Below are 24,039 nucleotides of genomic sequence, written 5' to 3'. Positions count from 1 at the left end.
CTCGACATTAGTTAAAAAAAAATTAGAACTAGTTTAGTCCAATAGAAATGAGAATGGGCCTTGCTACTTGATCTTTGGTATAATTCACAGATTCATGTGTAATGAAAGAAAATGAAAATATCCTTGCTTTCTCAAGTATAACAAATATTGAGCAAAATAATATAGTATGTGGCAATTTAATATTAGTTTTATTAACATTGAATAATACTAATTACTGCAAAATGTTAAAGGTAATCATTTACGAAATACGAAATTAAGTTAGAATATAAACTACTATCTAGAAAGACCCATGTCGACGAGGAACAAAACCATTTAATTTGGTTGACATCTTAACGGGTCATTTGCACTTTTATTTCTATCTCGTGTCGATTTTTAATTTTACGTTCTTCATGATAAATAATTTTTTCACATGCATAAATTTATATTTTTGCAAGTTATTTGAAATGACTTTGGCTAGTAAATTGTAGTGAAAACCGTAGAAATTCCTTGTAATCATATTAATAATTAATCACGACAATGGATTGACTAACTTTAGGACTCAATGGAATAGTGGAAATTTTTGAAACCTCCGTAACAATAAATTATCTAACACCCATACTCCCATGATATGCAAAATTAACTCCCGTTATTTAGGTCTTTTTTTTTTTTTTGAAATAATAGTTCATAAATAAAATATTAAAATATGATAAAACATTGCACTAAAATCACATATTAAATCAATTTTTTAAGAAATAAATATTTATAATCCTATGTTATTACAAACTTTCAAATATATATATTTTAATCCCATTGAGCTGTATGCAACATATAGTTATCATATATAATTCTTTTGAACGGTTGAGTTTTTTTCAAAATATAAAAATAAAATAATAATAAAAAATATTGTATTATATCCCTATTCCTCAAATCTAGTTCCATTGGATACTCTGTGACTTCTTTCTCTGAGAAATATTGTGTTATGCCCCTATTAATTTAGACTTCACTTTTTTGAAAGAGCCATTTCGAAGCCACGTTCAGTTACTTTTTTTATGAGTTTCTTTTTATTTTTTATTTCAAACTTATTTAATGGAAAAGGGTAAAAAATACTTTTAAACTATTCGAAATAGCTTATATTTATCCTTAAATTATATTTTGGCTCAAATCTATCTTTTCCGTCAAATTATTGGGTCAAGAGTACCCTTCTTATTAACGAAAATTGTTAAACGCTATGTGGATGCCACATAAGCACCAATATGGTTCCACTGCCACATAGACTAATAATTTTCCCCTAATATCTAATTTTCCCTTCATTTCTCCATTTCCCTTAGAAACGATTTCACCTCACCCCTTTCCCTTCATTTTGCGGCTAGGGTAAGAAACTATTTCACAGATTTCTTCATTTCACGGCCGGGTTTCGAAGTTGACATAGATTTTGAAACAATGTTGGAATCTTCACTAGAAAAATCGTATGCAAGAAGATGTCATTGTGATAATGATAAGTCTAGTGATGATGAATCTTGTCGGAATCTTCACTTATAAAAATCAAAACAATGTCGGAATCTTCACTTGAAAAATCTTGCATACGATTTTTTAAGTGAAGATTCCGACATTGTTTCAAAATCTATGCCAACTTCGAAACCCAGCCGCAAAACAAAGATATCTGTGAAATCATTTTTTACCATAGCCGCCAAATGAGGGGAAAGGGGTGAGGAGAAATCGTTTATAAGGGAAATGGAGAAATGACGGGAAAATTAGGGGAAATTGGTGAAATCGTATTGAGGGGAAAATTAGATATTAGGGGAAAATTATTAGTCTACGTGGCAGTGGAACCCTATTGGCACTTATGTGGCATCCACGTGGTATTTAACAACTTCCGTTAATAAGAAGGGTATTTTTGACGGGAAGGATATATTTGAGCCAAAATCTAGTTTAAGGGTAAATATGAGCTATTTCCGATAGTTTATGAGTATTTTTGATCCTTTTCCGTATAATTAATGAATTTGTTTGCATTTTGCGCAGTTATAATTTTTTCTACTTATTTTATAAAATAGCTATTTTCTAATAAAATATATGTTAGTGTATGTTTTTTTAAATCAATACAAATAATAACATAAAAGTGAACAAATAAAGGATAAAAAAGACATAAGAAGGAAATTGCAGGAGGAAAAAATATATATTAATAAGTAAAATGAAACTTGAAAAAGGGAGAAGATGACAGTAATGCAAAATTAAAGTAAAAATAAGCATTCAGCAAATGAGGTAGTTTTTATGAATTTGGAATAATATTAAATGTGTAAATAAATGATAAGAAATTTAATTGGAATATGACAACGTTTATGAAAGACGTTTTTAAACAACACTAATAAAACGACACTAATATTAGTCTGTCATATTAAATAAATTTTTGTAAAACTAAAAAATGCAAAGAAAATCCAAAATTTTGAGAAAATAAATAAATTCATTTTCTGATGAATGAGGTATGTCATATCAACGATTTATAGGTATAGATAGATAGATATAGATTTACGTAATTTGTAAATATATAATTAATTAAAAAAATACAAAAAAAATGGAGTAGTAAATTTTTTTGGAGCCACTTTTGTCCATAAAGAAAAAAAAGCATTAAATGACAAATCAACCCTACCTATTCCCTATATCCATCTCTTGGATTCCCACTCTTTTTGCCTTCTCGAAAAAAAAAGATGCGTGTGAAAAGAGACATTTGCGGTCCCAAAAAAGAATAACTTAATTTTTCAAAGCGTTTTTTACCATTCGGTGAATGTGGTGTAAAAATACATCACCTTAATACTTCTTTCATTTTAATTTATTTAATATTTTTTAAATTTCAAATATTAAAATAAGTTACTTTTTTAATTATAAATTATTTATATATCTTTTAAATATTTCGACTTGTGAATTATTATATTTTTTACTTAATTTAAAAATATTTAAATTTTATTTCAAATAATTTAAAAAATTTAATGGGCAAATTTTAGATAAAACTTAAACCGTATACGACATAATAAATAACTTTACGGTTAAGTGAAGGGTGGCGGTGGGATTTGTTTGTTTGTTTTTTTTTTTTTCTATCGAAGCGTCAATATTTATTTGAGTCCCTTGTATTAAGGTGGACTGAAGTTTATATTTAGATAGTGGGAAGGACTGGAAGAAAAATAATTTATAGACCACAAGTGTTTAGGTTATTTAATTTCAGAAGAAAGTACATAATCCATAGCCATAGTCCACAGACCATAAATCTCTCTACCTAACTTTTCTCTCACCCAATTTTTTTATTTTTTATAAAAATTGATCTAGATCTATAACAAAGAAGAGACTCAATAGATTCAATTTGTTGATCTTCTCTTTCTTAACGATCTATATTTTCATCTTTCAGTATCCAATTTGCTTATCCTTGATTTAGTTTTTATTGAATTTTTCACTTTCAACTTTCATCTTTGTTAATCCTTGATTTGGTTTTTCATCTTATAGATTGAAATTTTAATCTTTCTAGATTCAATTTGGTTACCCTTGATTTAGTTTTTATTGAAATTTTCAACTTTCAACTTTCAACTTTGTTAATCCTTGATTTAGTTTTTCATCTTATAGATTGAAATTTCAATCTTTCAAGATCCTATTTGTTTACTCTTGAATTAAAACGTTTTTAAGATGTTAAAGATTGATTTTTTAATCTTTCAAGGTCCAATTTGTTTATCCTCGGTTGAATTAGTTTTTAAGATGTTGAAGATTGATTTTTTTATTCTTTCAAGATTCAATTTGTTTAGCCTCGGTTGAATTAGCTTTTTAAGATGTTAAAAGATTAATTTTTTTGATGTTCTAATTTGTTATCCCAGGTTGAATTTATTTGTTTTTAAGATGTTAAATTTTTTAGTATTTCAAGATCTAATTTGTTTATCCTTGCTTGAATTAGTTTTTTAACATGTTAAAAGATTGATTTCTTAATCTTTCAAGATCTAGATGAATTAGTTATAAGATGTCAAAGATTGATTATTTTTTATCTTTAAAGATTCAATTTGTTTTTATCTTTCAAGATTCAATTTGTTTATCTGAATTAGATGTTAAAAAGATCAAGTTTTTATTATTTCAAGATCCAAATTGTTTATGTTGAATTAGATTTTAATATGTTAGATTGATTTTACACACTGTTTGTTAAAAACTCAATTATCTCCTCATCCAGTTGCAAGACTTACACACTGTTTGGAGGAGGCCCTCTAGTACAACACAGGTAAAACCTCTTCTCGAAGTGATATCTGCTCTTTTTCGTTCAAATATTTTTTGTTTCTTTCAAGCCAAATAGGGTGACACTATTCGGTTCATAGTGAATCATTAACTTTGTTCGTTTTAATTATTTTTCATATTGAATTTTTTTCAGATGTTTACCTTGAATTAGTTTTTTAAATCTTATATTCTGTGTGAATTTGAATCTATCAACATGATATTATGTTTAATATAATCGTGAATATAACATGATAGTTTAAGCAGTCTTAGTTGCAGTGCTGTTAGCAGTTTAAGCAGCACAATAATCCTTGGTAGTCTTAGCAGCACTTGTGCCCTTAGAAATAAAGAATGAATCTTTAGAAAGTAAGAAGCTTATGAAAGGGATAGATGTCACAAGTCTCACACATGCCAATCAATTGACGAGCCTTAGAGGCTTGTCTTAGCAGCACAACTACTTTTAGAATGGAAGAAAACAAGCCTCCTAGCAGAAACAAATAAGTCTTTGAAGTCAAAATCCTTACCAGGATAGGCAAGTGACAAGCCTCTTAGCAGAAACGACCCATAACACAGGCGAGTGACAAGCCTTAGAAGTCGAAGTCAAAATCCTTAGCAGGCTTGTCTTAGCATCGCTAGTACCCTTAGAATGGAAGAAACGAAGAATCCTTAGAAAGGAATAATCATTAAGCCTCTTAGCACGCACAATTCTCTTAACCTTTAACTCAGGCAAGTGACAAGCCTTAGAAGTCAAAATCCTTAGTAGTCCCAGGCAAGTTACAAGCCTCATCAAAGCAGACAGTCCCAACCCTTGAATTAGACGTTAAAGATCTTCTGTTTTCTATCAATCCAAATAGCGCGACTCTATTTGGTTCATAGCGGATCATTAACTTTGTTTTAATTATTTTTCGTATTGAATTTTTTCCAGATGTTTACCTTGAATTAGTCTTTTTCATTTTATATTCTGTGTGAATTTTGAATCTATCAACATGATAATATGTTTAATATAATCTTGAATACAACATACTAGTTTAAGCAGTCTTAGTTGCAGTGCTGTTGTCAGTCTAAGCAGCACAAGAATCCTTGGCAGTCTTAGCAGTACAAGTATCCTTAGAAATGAAGAATGAATCTTTAGAAAGGAAGAAGTTTAAGAGAGGGATACATGTCACAAGTCTCTCACATGCCTATTAGCATTAACAACCATAAACACAGGCAAGTGACTAGCCTTAGTAGAGGCTTTTGTTTTAACAGCACAACTACCTTTAGAATGGAAGAAAACAAACCTCCTAGCAGAATTAAATAAGCCTTTGAAGTCAAAATCTTTACCAGGATAGGCAAGTGACAAGCCTCTTAGCAGAGACGACCCATAACACAAGTAAGTGACTAGCCTTAGAAGTCAAAATCCATAACAGAATTGTCTTAGCATCGCTAGTACCCTTAGAATGGAAGAATCCTTAAGAAACGAATAATCTTTAAGCCTCTTAGCATGCACAATCCTCTTAACCCTTAACTCAAGCAATTGTCAAGCCTTAGAAGTCAAAATCCTTATCAGTTCCAACCCTTGACACAGGGATAGAACTTTAGGTCTTTATAGCACAAGTACCACCCTTGACACATGCACATCACAGAACTTCTTTATAGCACAATTACTAGATTTACAGTCACAAAACATAAGTTTTGCAGCACATGTACAAAACAGAAGGAAGGTCTTAACTGGAACAAGTACAAATTTAAGAGGTACAAAACACATTGTCTTAACATAACAAGTAAGAGCTTAACATGTATGGAACTGTAGATCTTAATTGCTAAAAGTCTTAGTCATAACAGGTAGAAGTCTTAGTCATTCCACTAACAGTCATAAAAGCCAGTGTTAACCATAGTTAGTTGACAAGTTTATTTCCTTTCCCCTTTTCTTGATGTGTCTTCTTTACCTGTAAGAGGTAAATAGTAAACCATAAATGATTGATTATTATCTTGGATCCAATTAAATTCGAACATAATTACCGGATAGGTGTTGCATTTCTCCCGATGTGCATTAATTTCATCATCTGTATAGAATAATGCTTTGCAGTAATTGCACCTCCATGCTACTGGTTTGGAGCTGGAGCTGGAGCTGGTGGAGCTGGAGTTTGAGCTGGCTCTAGTAGTTGCATTTTTTTTGTTTTTCTTAGTTTGAGTCATCTAAAACATTAAACAAAAATCACAAGACTAGAAAGTAGTTAGAAATCATGATTATAACTTTATCTGCCTATAACTAGCTAAATAGAATTGAATACTAAAACGAATCAAAAGCAATTATTCAGATACCAGGTTACAAGTATTGTTTAGTCACTGTGTTACATGTATTGAATTCACTGATGGTGCATGTATCACATACAAAAAAAAAATGAAAGCTAAAATCGAATTTAAGTTACTGAGATCGCAAAGGCATGAGTTCAAAAAAATAGAATGGAATAATTCAAAGCATTGTAGCAATTACAATTACTGAATTTGGAAAGTCATTAGTTCAATTTCAACCCTAGAATTGAAGTATTACAGTCACAGATGTCTCTCATTGAGATCTCAAAAGCAATTTATTGAATTCACTGATGGCATGTATCAGATTAAAAGAAAATGAAAGCTAAAATCGAATTTAAGTTAATGAGATTGCTAAAGCATGAATTCAAAAACATAGAATGGAATAATTCAACGCATTGGAGCCATTACAATTTCTGAAGCTGAAAAGTATTTTGTTCAAATTCAGCCCTAGAATTGAAGTATTACAGGCACATAAGTCTCTCATTGAGATCTGTCAAAAGCATTTTTTCAGATACCGAGTTACAAACATTGTTTAGTCACTGAGTTACATGTACTGAATTCACTGTAAATGTATCAAATTTAAAAAAAAATGGAAGCTATTTGAGTATTGAAATCACTGTATATGTATCAAATTAAAAAAAAAAATGAAAGCTAAAATTGAATTTAAGATACTGAGATCGGGAAAGCATGAATTCAAAAAAATAGAATTGAATTATTCGAGCATTGGAGCCATTACAATTTCCGAAGTTGAAAAGTGATTCAATATCAACCCTAGAATTGAAGGCACAGAAGACACATTGGGTTTTTGAGTGCACAATTAGGGGGAAACTATTGGGGCTCCATGGGTGGAAGATCCATGGATGATTAAGCTTCACGTACCTTAAATCAAAGTCCTAAACAAAGCTTGAAATCAATGGAGAGATGCTGCCCCTCTTCTTCTTCTTCTTCTTTGCTCCTAGAGAGAGAATTTCTTGAGAGTAATTTGAGAGTTCTTAGATGAATGAGTTAAAGTGATTAGTTTAGGGTCTATTAACTATATAGGAGGTTAATTAACTAACTAATCGTCCCTCCAAACACCTAAACTAATTACTAAACTAACACTCAACTCCTCACTTAAAACTGAATTACCAAAATCTGGTAGCATTCCACGGATCATGAAAAGGTCTACTGAGCGTGATTTGAGTCCGTGGTTTGGACCTGCGGCTCATATGTTGCAGGTCAACTCAAGCCTTAGTAGGCCCATGACTGGACATTAAGTAAATAATTCGGTATTCGAAAAATAGCGAATATCAAATGATAATAATGTCTCATACCAAAACAAAATCTGAATAATATAATTCTTAAATTTTACTCTCGAATATTGAATTACCAAATACTAAATTATCAAAAACTTTGATTCGATTCGGTAATTTATTTTTTGATATTTTATGTCCAGTCTAGGTTTAGCCACACGAGAATTGTGGTAATATGGGAGAAAAATGTGGGTAAGGGGTACATTTTTTGTATCTCATGGTATTTCTCACATTAAAAATGAAAAGAACGTGATGCAGTAAATTTTTAACTCTTCCATACATGTGACAAAAATAAGTATTGTACATGTAATGTATTGATATTATATAAAATAGTAATATAATGTATCAATATTATATAAAATAGTAATGCAATGTATCAATATTGTATACATAGTGTATGATCATGCATATGTGATGTATGTATATGTATAAAAAATATATACATATATTCATATACATTATTTATACAATACTTTTAGGAGGGCTTTCACATATATACGATAAAGATATTAGCTTACAGTAAATATAGTCATCTTTTATTTACATTAAAAATAGTCAAAAGTCATAGGAAGTATATACACCGACTATACAATCTTTCTTGTCAAAAGTCATAGAAAGTATACATTGATTATATTATATAGTTATCCCAAAGTCATAGAAAATATACACTAATTATACTATATAGCATACTTATACGTGCACTATACACTGATTATACATTGTGATACACTCAAGAAGTTGAATAGAGATTAACTATACATGAGTATACATGACTATACACTGATAATTTAATCTCGATTAACTCAAAGCACTTTTAAATAGTCCCAAATTTTAGATATGAAATCATCTCAATATTTCAAATATTTGATATGTAATTCGCTTATTGGCCCTATATAAGGTACGTAATTGTTTTCATGAATATTATTGTTATAGTGTCAATTCATTCCTCTCCTAATTTTCCCTCTATATATTATTGTTTCTTTTTGAATTATGTTATTCTCCATGCTGCGTCTTTGTGCATATTTTATTGTGCACTCAAAAAAATATTTTGTAACAAAAATATCATGTATGATCCTATTTCTTAAATTTTTTATTTAGTAGATTAGTGTTTTGTATTTTATATATATTTTAGGCGAGAACGTAGTTTGTGAAATTTTACTTATATAATTTCTTACAATTTTTATTCAGAATAAATCATTTTTTATTTATTATTTCTTATATGGATAAAGAAATTATCAAACAATGCATATATAAACAAAAAGAATAAATGGGCATTTCATTTTTAATTGTATCAAATAAAATTTCAGATTTATTTAATTTTATATATATCATAAGTAAACAGGTTCTGTTTTATTTTTACAAATCAGTTGCAAGACTGACTACACAACTGCCCAAATATTTTACAATTTTAGTGATTCCAGGTCCAAAAGTTGATCTGAATTGTGCTTCTATGTATCCGTCTCAACACGTTTAAGAACTGACTTCCTCTTCGACTATAATTGATTGTAGAAGCCAATCACAGCTCTCTATTAGCAGGAACAAGCTTCAGTAACTTAGCCAGATCATAGGACTTGAAATCTTTGCCATAACAAAGGCTAATATCAAGGGGTGTCTTGCCATCCTGTGAAATGTAAATGTTCAGAAGTTATGAAATTTTCGTGTGCATACATAATCTTTAAGAAAAAAGAAACATAGGTAGGGTATAAGTAGTGCAAAGAGAAGTCCCCCGCTATGAAAAGTCCACTTTCATCCCACCTAAATAATCAGAAAAATCTTACCTGCAACCCATGTTTACACCAAATCATACTACTATACCATGGTTAAGTCATAAACTAAAGTGAAAATGTGTATTAGTAAACTATGGCGTACACATTTTTTTTCCAGTTACGTAAGTATAGAACTGTAGTGCAGAAAGTTAACAATCCTGCTTTAGTCTACAAGCAATTTGGACAGCAAAGGTAAGTCAATTGTTCAGGGTAACTAAAAGCAAATAGGTAAAGCCAATGTCTCGATTACAGGAGACCTTAGATGATACTATATATAGGTGAGGTAAAACCAATGTTTCACGAAGAAGGCACTCTCAGCTGTATGCAAAGAGCTGCAGCTATGCTCCAGAAAAACCACAAACATATTTGGCATGGTAACATTTTGCCAGGCCGCTCCAAGCTAATGGTGTCTACGAAGATCCTTCTCCTGTGATGAATAAGACTGGTAATCACGATCTCGAGAAGAGTGATGTTTTAGTTTCTCTGAGTGACCTCTGACTCTTGAATGATGATTCATTTCCTTGAATTTTTCTCTGTCCCCTTCAAAGTTGTCTCACTCCTTTTCCCTATCAGATTCCTTCCCCAATCACGTCCACAAGAGACTTTAGTCTTTCCTTGTCCCTCTATCTCTCTCTCTCTCTCTCTCCTTGTTCTTTTCTCCACCAGCATCTGTTCTATTGTCAGCTCTTCTAGGGTCTTCTTTTGACTCCCCTTTTGAAGGCATGCTTTTGGAGTCATCATCGCTCTTTTAACTTATCAAGGGCAGCTTTTGTTACTGCATCCTTAGCAACTTCCTCAGTATCTTCATCTACTGGTGGAACATCCACAACAAGCCTTCCTTAGATACAGGAAGCGATGGCGAGTCCCTTGATCTAGCAAAGGAGCCTCCTTCCTTGCACACAGGAATGCATTGTGCCTTTAGAAGGCTGTAAAGATGAGCGAGAACTCTGCAAACTTCATCACTATCAGCCTTGTCTGCATCAAATGCCTTCCACCAAGGAGGATTCTCTGGGAGGGGCACTTGAAATCTACGGGCTGCAGCATATACAACCCCACAAGCCACAATCTCACTCTTGAATCTTACACAGAGTGTTGTGCGCAAACTGTCATTTGCAAGATTCTAAGCTTCTTGTCTCAATTCTGCAGGTGTTTCAAGAGTTGCTAGGTAGTTTGATATAAATTTATGAGGATGCTCGACATGGCAGATTAAATCCATCTCTTTTAAAAGATGCCTCTCTGTTATGATTAGGTCTGCTTACAAATCAATATATTTCTTCAAAGATGTATCCAGATGTTCTATAGGTAAGTTTTCTCTCCTACATTCCATTCTGTGGAAAACAACAAGCACCTGACTTGCTTTTCTCGGTCTGCTTCGAGTTTTGATGAAAGCCAAACACAACTATCTGCAACACTATTCACATTAAAACGGGCAAATGATTTCTTGCAGTAAAAGCGATGAAGTAATGCTTGACCAGTGGCCATTACAGCTTGAGGTAATCTGAGCAAAATCCCACTTTCTTGGATGAGATCACAACCATCGATTCGAAGTGCTGTTTCAGTAACTTCATCAATTCCATCTTTCCAAGAAAGCGAGTTTATAAGCTACTCCTCTGCTAGATAGAATGTGTCTATTGCCGTGTAAATCATATTTGAACTTCAAGAATCTCCCCATAAATTGGAACAAAGAGAGTAATAAATATTATTTTCAAAATTATGTAAAAAAAAGTATTATAAATCACAATAACTAATAATTTAAAATATTTTCAAAATCATATAAAAAATTTATTAACTTCTCAAATAAAATAATATGACATAAATTAAAATAAAAAAATAATATATATTGAGCCCTGTGTTTGCACGGGGTCCTGTATCTAGTAATCAAAGAAGTGGTAATGTTTATTAGGAAAATTGTACATAATGACAAACTATTAATTCAAATTAAATGGTATAATCACACTTTGATTTAATACACATGCAAATACATATATATTCGTTCTATACACTTATAATTATACAATAAAAATATTCCCCTGCCCAATTCTCTTTTGCCTTTCTCTCTTTCTCGTTTTATACAACAAAATTGTATAAATTGTGTTTCTGTTTGTATAAAGCGTGAGAAAATTGTATATACACATGCAAATACATATATATTCGTCCTATACACTTATAATTATACAATAAAAATATTTCTGCCCAGATTTATGTTTGTATAATGTATAATTTATGTTTGTATAAAGCGAAAGAGACATCGATTTTTGATATACAAATATTTTTGTCAACGATTGATACAAACGAGAGGCTAACAACAATATATACAAATGGCCTGCCAGCGAAATTATACAATTCTGAAGAGGAGCCAACGAATTATACAATTGCTTCTTTTTGTATATATGTATAGCGAAATAGATAGCTTTCAATTCTATATGTATAGCGAATTATACATATATATATTTGCTATGGAGCGCAATTATGCAACTTTTGCTATAACATACAAATATGATTTTTTTGTTTACTATATTGAAAGTTGCTCTTTATTATATAAAGAAGTAAACGGCCATGAAATTTGTAATACTCTTTTGGAAAATTGTCTCCTTTATTTTTAAACTGAAAATGATATTAATTTGATTATACTTGATCATAAATATTAATTGGAGTTGTTTAACTTTGTGTGAGTAAAATGGAATGAAATAGTTTTTAGTGTTTTTTTTTGGATGTTTGACCATGAAAATAATAATTAAAAAAATCATTTTATTTGAAAATTAAAAATTAATGTTAAATCATATTTTTTTTGTAATGAATAATTCAAATAAGATTATTGATTGTTTTGTTAGGTTCTTGTTGTATTGTTTACTATTGTTTTCAATAATCTATTCTAGTATATTATTGNTTTTTTTTTTTTTGGTTTGCAAACAGAAAATATTTCTCCCTTTGTCTCATTTTATGTGACATCTTTTCCTTTTTAGTCTGTCCCAAAAAAATATCACCTTACTATAATTAGAAATATTTTAACTTTTAATTCTCATTTACTCTTGATGAAATGATTTACTTGTTTTAAATCATAAGTTTCAAAAATCTTCCCTTTTTTACCTAAATACCGTGCCAAGTCAAACAATATCACATAAAATGAGACGAAGGGAGTTCGATAAAACGTTAAGCAACATATAGATTTTATAAGTTATTATAGAAATTAGACCATAATTTAATAATTTATTTATAAGATTGAGTTATATATTAGCAAATATAAGAAATCGAGTCTAATATTATTCACAAAAAGTAACTTATCAAAAGTTATAGTATTCACATTATTCTTTATTTAAAAAGGGTCAAATCATATCCGGATTCGGTTTACCCACGTATTCCGCTCCAAGATCCGACTTGAATTGGCAAAAGAACAAAATCAACTTTAAGAAATCGAAGTTTCCAGATTCAGACCTCACCGGAGCTTCCTCCGCCTCTGACGCCGTCGTCTTCACCGCCACCGTCGTTAAGTTTGATCGGAAGTTAATATTCGACACCGGTAAGTTGCTTTTGTGTTATTTGAACAATTAAAGTGTCCTTTTCCTTTCTAGTGGATTATATTTGGTTAAATTTGTAAGCTTTTAATAAGTTCTTTGTATTCGATTATCTCACACAATGTTTACTGAATTTGAGAATAGTGTTGTAGGAATTTAGTTTAAATTTTCTGAAATTCGGAAGTAATGTTTTATTTGCTGCATTTAAATTATAGTGAAAAAAATTAAATTGCAATTACTGTCAAGTTGGTGTATAATTTGGTTTATGATATTTTGGGCGTGATTATGTTACTGTTGCAAGACCGAGAGAAACCCTAAATTGCAATTTTAATGTATAATTTGGTTTATGAGTTTTTGGACATGATTATGTTACTGTTGCAAGACCGAGAAGCCCTAATTTTTCTTAAGAGACAGATCATTTAGTATTGGAGTGAAAAATGCACAAACAATTACGGTTGTGTAGCCAATGTGAAAAAGGCACAAGCCCTGGTGCGAGGCTCAAAATGTGTTGAGCGTCATCAAGATTCTAAGGCATACTTTTCCTTGCCAATGAACCTCTTATGAAGGGGCGACACTAAGTCACACCGTTGGGTGCAAAACTGTAGTCTCGGTCTTCCGTAGTGCAAGTAAAGAGTAATCCTATATATCATACAAGTTTCTGATGAAAAAACAAAACCAAAGCCATGGTGCTACATATTTGGTGATCTAAAGAAGAAAACCATTTAAAAGAACTAAATCTAAACGACATGTATTCTAAATATAGAATAGCTATTCCCAAAGGAAATGAAGCAAAAGTTGAGACAATATATTTATCATCAGTGTCTTTATATTTCATTATTTTGATGTCATATTTGTGCTGCCACAATGACGTTTAACCTCAACAATTGAGGCAGTAGGAACCAGAAATGAGCCTAAATAAATAAACAAGTTAGAGAGGTGGAACAAGATTGGGTTATAAGGGATGGGGACAATTGCAAGTGATGGATGAGATATGTGAAGAGATTGGAAGATTAGAGATACATGGTCAATTTTGTTTGTAATTTTTTTCCTTTTTCGTATTTCAGTTTAGTTGTCACTGTCAAGCACTCGGTTTTTTTGTTGGTTTTTAACCAAAGTTTATAAAGAGCTTCTGCTGGGCTCCTTAAGGCTAATCTCTTCTTTTTTTTCAAGATTCTATCTGCCCAACCGAATTCCCTATCCTCACACATCTGACGCTCAAGCTTGGGTGACCAAAGCCTAAAGTAAACTACACTTACTGAGGCCCTTCAGTTTAGTGTTGCTGCTGCGCTGCAGCTGCTCTGATACCAGTTGGGTTGCTAGGTTGTTCTACACCCAACTTTGTTAACATGACATGCTAGTTTGTGTTAATGGCACTGCTGCTAATTTGTGGGAGAGGTAGCGGGCTAGCCTCTTCCTCTCCTTTTTAGTAGTACTATTTAATTATCTCGTAGTTTCTTATACTTCAATGTGTATTACTACATGTTGATGTACTTGTATTGTATCTTTGCAATTTTACTGTTTTATTTTCTCACGATCATCGTGCGTCGGATACTTTTCTTTTGAGCCAAGAGTCCGTCGGAAACAACCTCTTTACCCCACAAGTGTAGGGTGCATCCTATCATCCCTGGACCCCACAGGGATTAATTGGGTATGTTGTTGTTGGCACTACTGCTAAACTTCTTATTATGACCTATTACTGTGTAATAGTGCCAATATGTGGAGAAATCCAAAAGATAAAAGTGTCATCATTATATTTTTGTGAAGAATTTTGTTTTATTTTATTCTTTTAATTGGTAAAGTTTTTATTTAATATTGTCATCATATTTGCCTAGGGGATATCATTACAAACAAAACTTATTATCTTTAATCTCTCTTATTGTCATGTTAATTACGAGTACTAATGGCTTGCAGTTCACAGAATTTTTTCTTTGTACTCCCCTGTAGCCTCTTTACTAAGTTGTTAAACGTCTTTTCTCTGTGTATTTGGCAACAAGGGAAAGAAACAAAAGAAAAACTGAAAGAGATATCAGCCAGCATATATTTCTTCTATCATGTCACCTGCAATCATGAGCACTTGTTTCTTCTTTCCCATCGGGAACAAGTTCCCCTTCAATTGTAATTTTCTTGAATTTGAAACACATAATTCAGCATGATTGGCGTGAAATTTAAGCATGAAGCATCGAGCATAAAAGCCTGCTCATGTAATTTATCTAGATTATGTATTGAGTAGTGTTTCATGATCACATAAGAAAATCAGTTTGGCTTTTGTTGGTCAAATGGTACTTTGGAGCCCAATTGTGCTATCATCTTCTATAATTTACCAAAATTTTTTGTGGCGTTTCTCTGGATTAAGTCGAAAGTTGAGATAAATTTGTCAGTTATGTTTTACAATTACATGCATTTTCTTCTGTTAAGGTCACTGATAAGTAAGTCTTGCATTTATGTGTGTTTGGTGCAGCTAAGGTCATGCCTAAAGTAAAAACAAACCGTGTCAAATATCCAGAGGGATGGGAGTTGATTGAACCTACTCTTAGTGAACTACAAGCAAAAATGAGGGAAGGTATTGTCATAAAATCTATTTTTGTGTTTGTTGTTTCTATGTAGTCAAAATGATGTCACCTCCTAACGTCAATATGAATTTTATTGTTGTTTGACTGCTGGTACAGCTGAGAATGATCCTCATGATGGCAAAAGAAAATGCGAGGCTTTGTGGCCTATTTTCAAAATTGCTCATCAGAAGAGCCGGTATATTTTTGATCTCTTTCACAGGAGGAAAGAGATCTCCAAGGAATTATATGAGTTTTGCATGGATCAAGGATATGCTGATCGAAATTTGATTGCGAAATGGAAAAAGGTATGTTCATCCTCTCTGCTTCAGTTTTGTGTCACCTTTTACTTTTTTTTAGTGCACTGGCATGAACATATGTCAATGTGTATCTCTTGTTTCTGAATGTATTTCCGGTTTGCGTTTTGTTTAGTACATTTCTCCTCTGTGTGTGGGTGGGGGTTCCATAGTTGTGTATACTTTGTCACAATTTTGATGGTTTTGCCTTTGATTTACAGCCTGGTTATGAACGTCTCTGCTGTTTGAGGTGCATGCAACCGCGGGATCACAACTTTCAAACAACCTGTGTCTGCCGTGTTCCACAGCATCTAAGGGAGGAGAAGGTTATAGAATGTGTCCATTGCGGCTGTAAAGGTTGTGCAAGCGGAGATTGACCTGTTCCTTAGAATCAGCAAGTACATTGTTTTAGATGTTATTGTACTTGTAGTAAACCTCCGTCTATTCAAAGCACTGATCAAACGATGTCTAGCACATCATGGTCAGTAATATGCTAGAGGCAGTGTTTGATGAGATAACAATTATGATTGCAGTACCTACTGTAAACTGTGTAACCTATTTATCTCAAACTACTTAACTTGTGTTGAAATATTTTGGATATGCTTGTTTGCAAGTAAATCATATGTTACAGCCATATCAGGATCCATGTTTAAAAAAGCTATTTGACACTTTCATAGAAGTAATGGGTTTCACTGCTGTTTTACCTTTTCATTACCATGATTCGCTTTAGTTGAGCCAAGGTTCTTCTTCTCCATGAGGTAGGGTAAAGTCAACGTACACTGTCGTTGTCGAAGAAGTAAATCCATGACTTGCCTAATCACCTTATACTTGCTCAATATAGTGTGCACTGGGACATATATATCATAAGAAAACAGGTTCTGTTTTATTTTTACAAATCTGTTACAAGACTGGCTGCACAATTGCCCAAATATTTTACAATTCTAGTGATTCCATGCCCGAAAGTTGATCTGAATTGTCCTTCTATGTATCCGTCTCAACACGTCCTCTTCGACTATAATTGATTGTTTTCTTCTTTGCTGGGAGTAAAAATGCAGAAGAATAGATGTCAATGTCAACATCATGGTTCTAATCTTCTTGAGATTTCGGAAGAACTGCACGTAAATTGTAGAAGCCAATCACAGCTCTCTATTAGCAGGAACAAGCTTCAGTAACTTAGCCAGATCATAGGACTTGAAATCTTTGCCATAACAAAGGCTAATATCAAGGGGTGTCTTGCCATCCTGTGAAATGTAAATGTTCAGAAGTTATGAAATTTTCATGTGCATACATAATCTTTAAGAAAAAAGAAACATAGGTAGGGTATAAGTAGTGCAAAGAGAAGTCCCCCGCTATGAAAATCCGCTTTCATCCTACCTAAATAATCAGAAAAATCTTAACTGCAACCCGTGTTTACACCAAATCATACTACTATACCATGGTTAAGTCATAAACTAAAGTGAAAATGTGTATTAGTAAACTATGGCATACGCATTTTTTTTCCAGTTACGTAAGTATATAACTGTAGTGCAGAAAGTTAACAATCCTGCTTTAGCCTACAAGCAATTTGGACAGCAAAGGTAAGTCAATTGTTCAGGGGAACTCAAACCAAATAGGTAAAACCAATGTCTCGATTATAGGAGACCTTAGATGATATATATATGTGAGGTAAAACCAATGTTTCACGAAGAAGGCACTCTCAGCTATATGCAAAGAGCTGCAGCTATGCTCCAGAAAAACCACAAACATATTTGGCATGGTAACACTTTGCGAGGCCGCTCCAAGCTAATGGTGTCTACGAAGATCCTTCTCCTGTGATGAATAAGAGTGGTAATCACGATCTCAAGAAGAGTGATGTTTTGGTTTCTCTGAGTGACCTTTGTCTCTTGAATGATGATTCCTTTCCTTGGATTTTTGTCTGTCCCTTTCAAAGTCGTCTCACTCCCTTTCCCTATCAGATTCCCTTCCCCAATCACGTTCACGAGACTTTAGTCTTTCCTTGTCCCTCTCTCTCTCCCTGTCTCTTCCCCTGTCCCTCTCTCTCTCTCTCGCCTTGTTCTTTTCTCCACCAGCATATGTTCAATTGTCAGCTCTTCCAGGGTCTTCTTTTGACTCCCCTTTTGAAGGCACGCTTTTAGAGTCATCATCGCTCTTCTTTGAGTCCTTTTAACTTATTAAGGGCAGCTTTTGTTACTGCATCCTTAGCAACTTCCTTAGTATCTTCATTCACTGGTGGAACATCCAACAAACCTTCCTTAGCTACAGGAAGCGATGGCGAGTCCCTTGATCTGTTTGATATAGCAAAGGAGCCTCCTTCCTTGCACACAGGAATGCATTGTGCCTTTGGAAGGCTGTAAAGATGAGCGAGAACTCTGCAAACTTCATCAATATCAGCCTTGTCTGCATCAAATACCTTCCACCAAGGAGGATTCTCTGGGAGGGTCACTTGAAATCTACGGGCTGCAGCATATACAACTCCACATGCCACAATCTCACTCTTGAATCTTACACAGAGTGTTGTGCGCAAACTGTCATTTGCAAAATTCGAAGCTTCTTGTCTCAATTCTGCAGGTGTTTCAAGAGTTGCAAGGTAGTTTGATATAAATTTATGAGGATGCTCGACATGGCAGATGAAACCCATCTCTTTTAAAAGATGCGTCTCTGTTCTGATTAGGTCTGCTTACAAATCAATATAGTTCTTTGAAGATGTATCCAGATGTTCTATAGGTAAGTTTTCTCTCCTACATTCCATTCTGTGGAAAACAACAAGCACCTGCCTTGCTTTTCTCGGGCTTCTTTGAGTTTTGATGCAAGCCAAACACAACTAGCTGCAACACTATTCACATTAAAACGGGCAAATGATTTCTTGCAGTAAAAGTGATGAAGTAATACTTGACCAGTAGCCATTACAGCTTGAGGTAATCTGAGCAAAATCCCACTTTCTTGGATGAGATCACAACCATAGATTCGAAGTGCCGTTTCAGTAACTTCATCAATTCCATCTTTCCTAGAAGGCGAGTTTATAAGCTGCTCCTCTGCTAGATAGAATGTGTCTATTGCTGTGTAAATCATAGTTGAAATTCAAGAATCTCCCCATAAATGGGGTTCAGTGACGACGTTTGAGAAAAAAGAAGAAGAAGAAATCGTTGTTGAAGCACTAATTTATTTTTTCGAACTACTACTGTAGTTCGGTTCGGCCTAATATAGGTTTCGACTTTCATGTAATTTGTTTTATGGTATACACATTTTCACTTTGATTATAGTGGATAATAAATCTTTATAGTTCATCTACCATTTGAGTTGGAATGGCACATCTATTGGTGAAGTTGGGATTTCCACTAAGGAGATTCAAAATATAGTCCATCTACCATTTTCATAGTTTTCCACCATTTTAAGCCTTAAAGATTGCACCAGCAATAACTCTAGTCCTGCGCTCAAGTTACAATTATACACAAATTTACCTTATTCTTTCTGTACTTATCTGCTCCATTGACAAGAAGAACTTTTGCTATGTCTCTGTTTCTGCTTTGCATGGCCACGTGCAGTGGCGTCCAACCAACCTGTAAGAAAGAATAACTCGTCGCTAAGCTAACAAGACGACAAAAATGTCAGAAAAAGAAATAAAACATCCACTTACATTATCAGCAACATTCACGTCAACCTTGTATTTGATTAACATTTTAACCGTTTGCAAGGCTCCTACTTGAACTGCATAATGTAGAGGGGTGGCACCATCCTGTTAACATGATTAAAAAGATCTAAATACGACCCAACGCAATGAAACTTTAAGCAAGTTGTTGATGGAGTTGAAAAGCAAAAACAAGTTGTCTCACCATATCCCTAACTTGAGGATTTGCACCTTTTCTTAGAAGATGACTGATCACAGCTTCTTTTTTACCAAAAACGGCGTGGTGAAGAGCTGTTTGCCCTTCCTGTCACCAATTAACTTAATAACTACTTCAAACACAATGAACAAACAAGCATTGAACGTTAATCAACACCATCTATATTATGGATATAGTAAATACCTTGTCAACGGCATCAATATCAAGACCCTCCTCTAGAAGTCTATCCATAAACCGTATCTGCCCTGCTAGTGCAAAAGTGTGAAGAGGGTTCCATTTTTCCTGGAGTAGAAGCACGTTCGAGAGTATCAGGACTTGCTCCAGAAACCAGCAAAAGAATACGTGATAATACCAGCATATCCATAGATTCTTTTGAATAATGTGGATTTTGGTCTCTAAAGACTGTAGGTAGTATCTAAGACGGTACGAATAGCAAGTCCGTAGCTTGCATACTAATCTATTTATCAGAGAAGAATGTTAACATGAAAGAAGCAATTGAATCTCCTTGGAACTTACAGTTGATATCTTATCCAGCTCTAGAGTTTGATTGCGATACAAAATTTCCCTTTCCTCTGGGCTCAAAAGCTGTTCAACCTCTGAAAAACAAAAGAACATGCTAGTTTCAGATATTTGAGATTTGAAAGGTAACAGATAACTGTACGTGAAACAATCAAGACTACTAGAACTGATTCTAGAGATCCAAAAGAGACGAGATACTGCATCACAAGGAAAAAGAAAATAAATCAGGTTTTCAAAAGATAAGCTGAATTGATGCACTAGAGCTCCTGCCAACTGAAGCTTGTTACAAAACAAAGTGCCGACGAAATTATGCAACACAACTTATTAGCATCATTCACTGGAACCATCTATTCTTCAATTTCTACTCTAGTTTCCCAAACAGAATATCTCTAGGTTTTGTAATAATAGAATATCTCTGGGCTCAAAAGCTGTTCAACTATTGAAATAAAAACTAAAAGCGGGGGCAGCTAATTGAACCTGCAGAATAAGAGATGGATTCGGGATTTGAACTTTATGGGTGAGAGTTTGGAATTCTAACACAGCTCATCTAATTTACTTGGTTCAAAATTAATCATCTGTACTTTTAGTGCATCTTTTAACACATATACAACGTCTGAAGTCTGAATCAAAACTACTGGTATTGGACGAACCCATAACATATACACTACATCCGCCCTGCTTTCCGAACAACTAGAACAGATACTAGAGATTCAAAATATATCAGACACTTTCCTAGAATGACAATCACTAGAGGCAGGGGCGGAGCACGTGCCCCTTTGACGGAAGGTTAATATTACTAGATGTTGAATCCTATTGACTTCTTCATATTTTGAAATCCTTTGTAAAAATCCCAGCTTCGACACTGACAAGTGGTCTTGGGTACAAAACTAAATCAAGAAAGAAACATTGCTACACAACTTATTAACATTATTTGCTCGAACCATCTATTCTCCAATCTCTACTATAACTAGCTTCTCAATATATATAAAATCTCTACGATTTAGTTTCCATGTTTTCTAATCTAATGGTTACGTACACTCTATCCTCCCCATACCCGACTTGTGTAATTACCCTGCTTATGTTGTTATTGAATAAACTCTCACTTTTCAAGTTGAAAACAGGAAAAGGAAGTACCTTTCACAAACTCATCTTCCCTGTTAGAAAAACCATTTGTAAAATTGGCCATAGCTTTATTTTCTCCATATTCAAAGCTACTCTCAACATCGATATCTTCCTCCTCCTCTTCTTCTTCTTCTTCTTCCATTTCACTCTCCTCTTCTTCTTCACTATCACTACCATCATCAGGATCTTCCCAAAAATTAGCTTTACTTAAGTTAACTAAACTATTCCTTCTAGAAATTTGTTGAAAAGAACGAAAACCCATGTTAATTCTTCTTGGAAATCTGAAAGAAACAACATTAGAGCAGCTAAAACTGCAGGTATAAGCCGTAGCTGTAACTGTAGTTGGCCATAGCTGCGTAAATGGAGAAGATGAATTACACTGCAACACCATTATTTTCTCCATTTTCAATCTTTATACTGAACTATAACACCAAATTGAAGATTCCCATTAACCAAGAATGTTGATTGATCAAGAACTTGGATAATTTACTCTCTTTGAGGCATTTCATCGAACAGGTAAGAGGCTTCTGAAATGGGCTGTTCAGATAAGATTAATTTAGGCTTCTGTAATGGGCTTCATCCATTTGGGCTGTCATGGCCCATGTATACAAAACAATAGAAAACCCGAAAAACTTTTTTTTTTTTAATTAATCAATGGGGTCATGTTAGTACGACTAAATAAGCGTTATGAAAGGTCAATTCGTCCCCTTCGAAACCAAAATGTATTTTGATTGGGCTTGTTTAAGAAAAGTCTAGAAATTTTGAATTGTTTGAAATGCATATTTTACGATATATATATAGGTATATTTTTGAAAATCAATTGAAGTTAAATTAAATTAAAGATAACATAATGAAATTTTTATGTAAACACTTAATATATTTTTCAATTATAAGTTATTTTCTCATATGATAGTAAAATATTCTAGTACTTTACGTTAATATATATGATATAAACCTAAATTAAATTAAATTATACTTCTTGATCATAGATGTATAGTCAAATCACATCCAAGTTAAATTGATCAAACTTACTATCGTATCTCATATCCACACCTAAATTTTATCGAATTTATATAGGTGCGACAAGATTTTTTATATAAGCAACATAACATGAAGATGGAATGGATTTTTTGAGTCAGGTATGTTGAGAAAAAATAATTTTGATATCTTGGTAGTTACTCCAATTAGTTCATTATGCTTTGTTAGCATGATTATTTTTTTCTGTCAGATGCATGCTATAAATATATTGTACACAAAGTCATAATCAAGAATTCTTTTTTTTTATAAATAAAGGCTTCAATGCACTTTTTTATTTTTTATTTTGAAAAAAATGTAAGACAAATAGTATTACAAATGGACCAAATTCCTCATACTGATGAATTATTATTATTGAATGAAAATTCTTTTGAAAGCAAAGTTTTGCTCCCTTCTTTCTTGATTTGGGGACCATATATTACACGATTTATAAACTCATCTCATGTCAATACTATACAAAAATTAAATAAAAGGTACTAAAATATATTTTTAATATATTTTCTACTCAATGCATCAGATTGAATTAAAATTTCACCATGCATCAGAAAATGTTATAAATCGGAATAGAGGAAATAAAACCTTTTTTTTTCTTTAACTTTCTCATTCATTTTCCTTCGTTTTCTTAATTTCCTTCAATTCCAAACAAAGGGTAATGGTATTTATATTATATCTACTTGTTATATATGGTTATAAAAGGGATTTGTGCGTTGTTGTGTAGTATAAAAGGAATTTTATTTATTTATTTTAACTGATATATAGATATTATATACTTGTTATACATGGTTATACATATAATATTATACATAAAGGGTGTGCTACTGTGCTTGGTATGAAGCCAAAAAAATAATTATGTCAAGAGAATTTATATATTATCTAGTAAAATAATATGAATTTCCCAAGATATAATATTGTATAATATTATATGGAAAAATCCTTTTGGCCAGAAAATTTGGCCAGAATGGTAAAATAACATATTTTTATTTTACCTTTTTGAACATTTTTACCCTTTTAACTTTAATACATTTTAATTTTAAAAATGGTAAAAAGATCAGTTTATTTTAAAATAAAAAAGATATTATAAAATTTTTAAATTTTTGGCCATTTAGCATTACCAGATATTATATATTGATAAACATAACGTAATATTTATGTTGGACCGTACATCTTTGAAAATTTCAAATTTTATGCATTACTCGCATTTAGTGAATGCGTTTTATGCTTAGTTAATGATTTTCGCTGCATTTCCTTGTTTTTCCTCTTAATGGCATTAGTTGAATTTACAAAGTAGCCTATATTCTCCATTATTATACAAGAACTTTACTTTATTGCATATATTTCACCATTTTATTAATTTATTCTCACATAAATACACATACATTTAACAACTTTACCATGCCAAATTTAATAACCAATATTGATATAGAGATTGTTTTATATCTTGCTATTTTTGTTATCATTTTTCTTATAATACTGCGTTGAATATTTTCTTTTTTGTGTTGAGGGTCCATCGGAAACACTTTCTACCTCAAAAAGGTTGGGACAAAGATTGTATACATTCTACCCTGCTCAAACCATACTTGTGAGATTACACTTGATATGTTA

General features: G+C 32.6%; 2 protein-coding genes and 2 pseudogenes across 3 annotated transcripts; 1 reads left to right on the top strand and 3 right to left on the bottom strand.

Annotated features, from left to right (window-relative positions):
- Positions 1-9,129: 9,129 nt before the first annotated feature.
- On the bottom strand, positions 9,130-21,991 carry LOC125870851 (ankyrin repeat domain-containing protein EMB506, chloroplastic). Of its 2 annotated transcripts, none has more exons than XM_049551394.1 (7): positions 21,415-21,991; positions 20,278-20,357; positions 19,945-20,043; positions 19,750-19,848; positions 19,554-19,652; positions 19,378-19,476; positions 9,130-9,420 (listed from the first exon to the last, which is right to left on the bottom strand). In XM_049551394.1, the coding sequence occupies exons 1-7, from the start codon at positions 21,803-21,805 to the stop codon at positions 9,316-9,318; spliced, it is 972 nt and encodes a 323-aa protein (XP_049407351.1). In that variant the 5' UTR covers positions 21,806-21,991; the 3' UTR covers positions 9,130-9,315. The 2 variants fall into 2 exon arrangements, with proteins under 2 accessions (XP_049407351.1, XP_049407350.1); XM_049551393.1 differs by lacking the exon at positions 9,130-9,420 and adding an exon at positions 16,921-17,160 and having other exon boundaries at positions 21,415-21,971.
- On the bottom strand, positions 9,434-19,348 carry LOC125870850 (cyclin-L1-1-like; annotated as a pseudogene).
- Positions 9,814-11,212, bottom strand: LOC125870849 (cyclin-L1-1-like; annotated as a pseudogene).
- Positions 12,965-16,508, top strand: LOC125870852 (protein BUD31 homolog 2). Its single transcript, XM_049551395.1, has 4 exons — positions 12,965-13,082; positions 15,536-15,637; positions 15,744-15,931; positions 16,141-16,508. The coding sequence occupies exons 2-4, from the start codon at positions 15,544-15,546 to the stop codon at positions 16,294-16,296; spliced, it is 438 nt and encodes a 145-aa protein (XP_049407352.1). The 5' UTR covers positions 12,965-13,082; positions 15,536-15,543; the 3' UTR covers positions 16,297-16,508.
- Positions 21,992-24,039: the final 2,048 nt, after the last annotated feature.

The sequence above is a fragment of the Solanum stenotomum genome, chromosome 7 (assembly GCF_019186545.1).
Source record: "Solanum stenotomum isolate F172 chromosome 7, ASM1918654v1, whole genome shotgun sequence".
In the NCBI taxonomy this organism is placed as follows: domain Eukaryota; kingdom Viridiplantae; phylum Streptophyta; class Magnoliopsida; order Solanales; family Solanaceae; genus Solanum; species Solanum stenotomum.
Note: the sequence above shows the minus strand (reverse complement) of the source record. Positions and strands in the feature narration are given on the sequence as shown.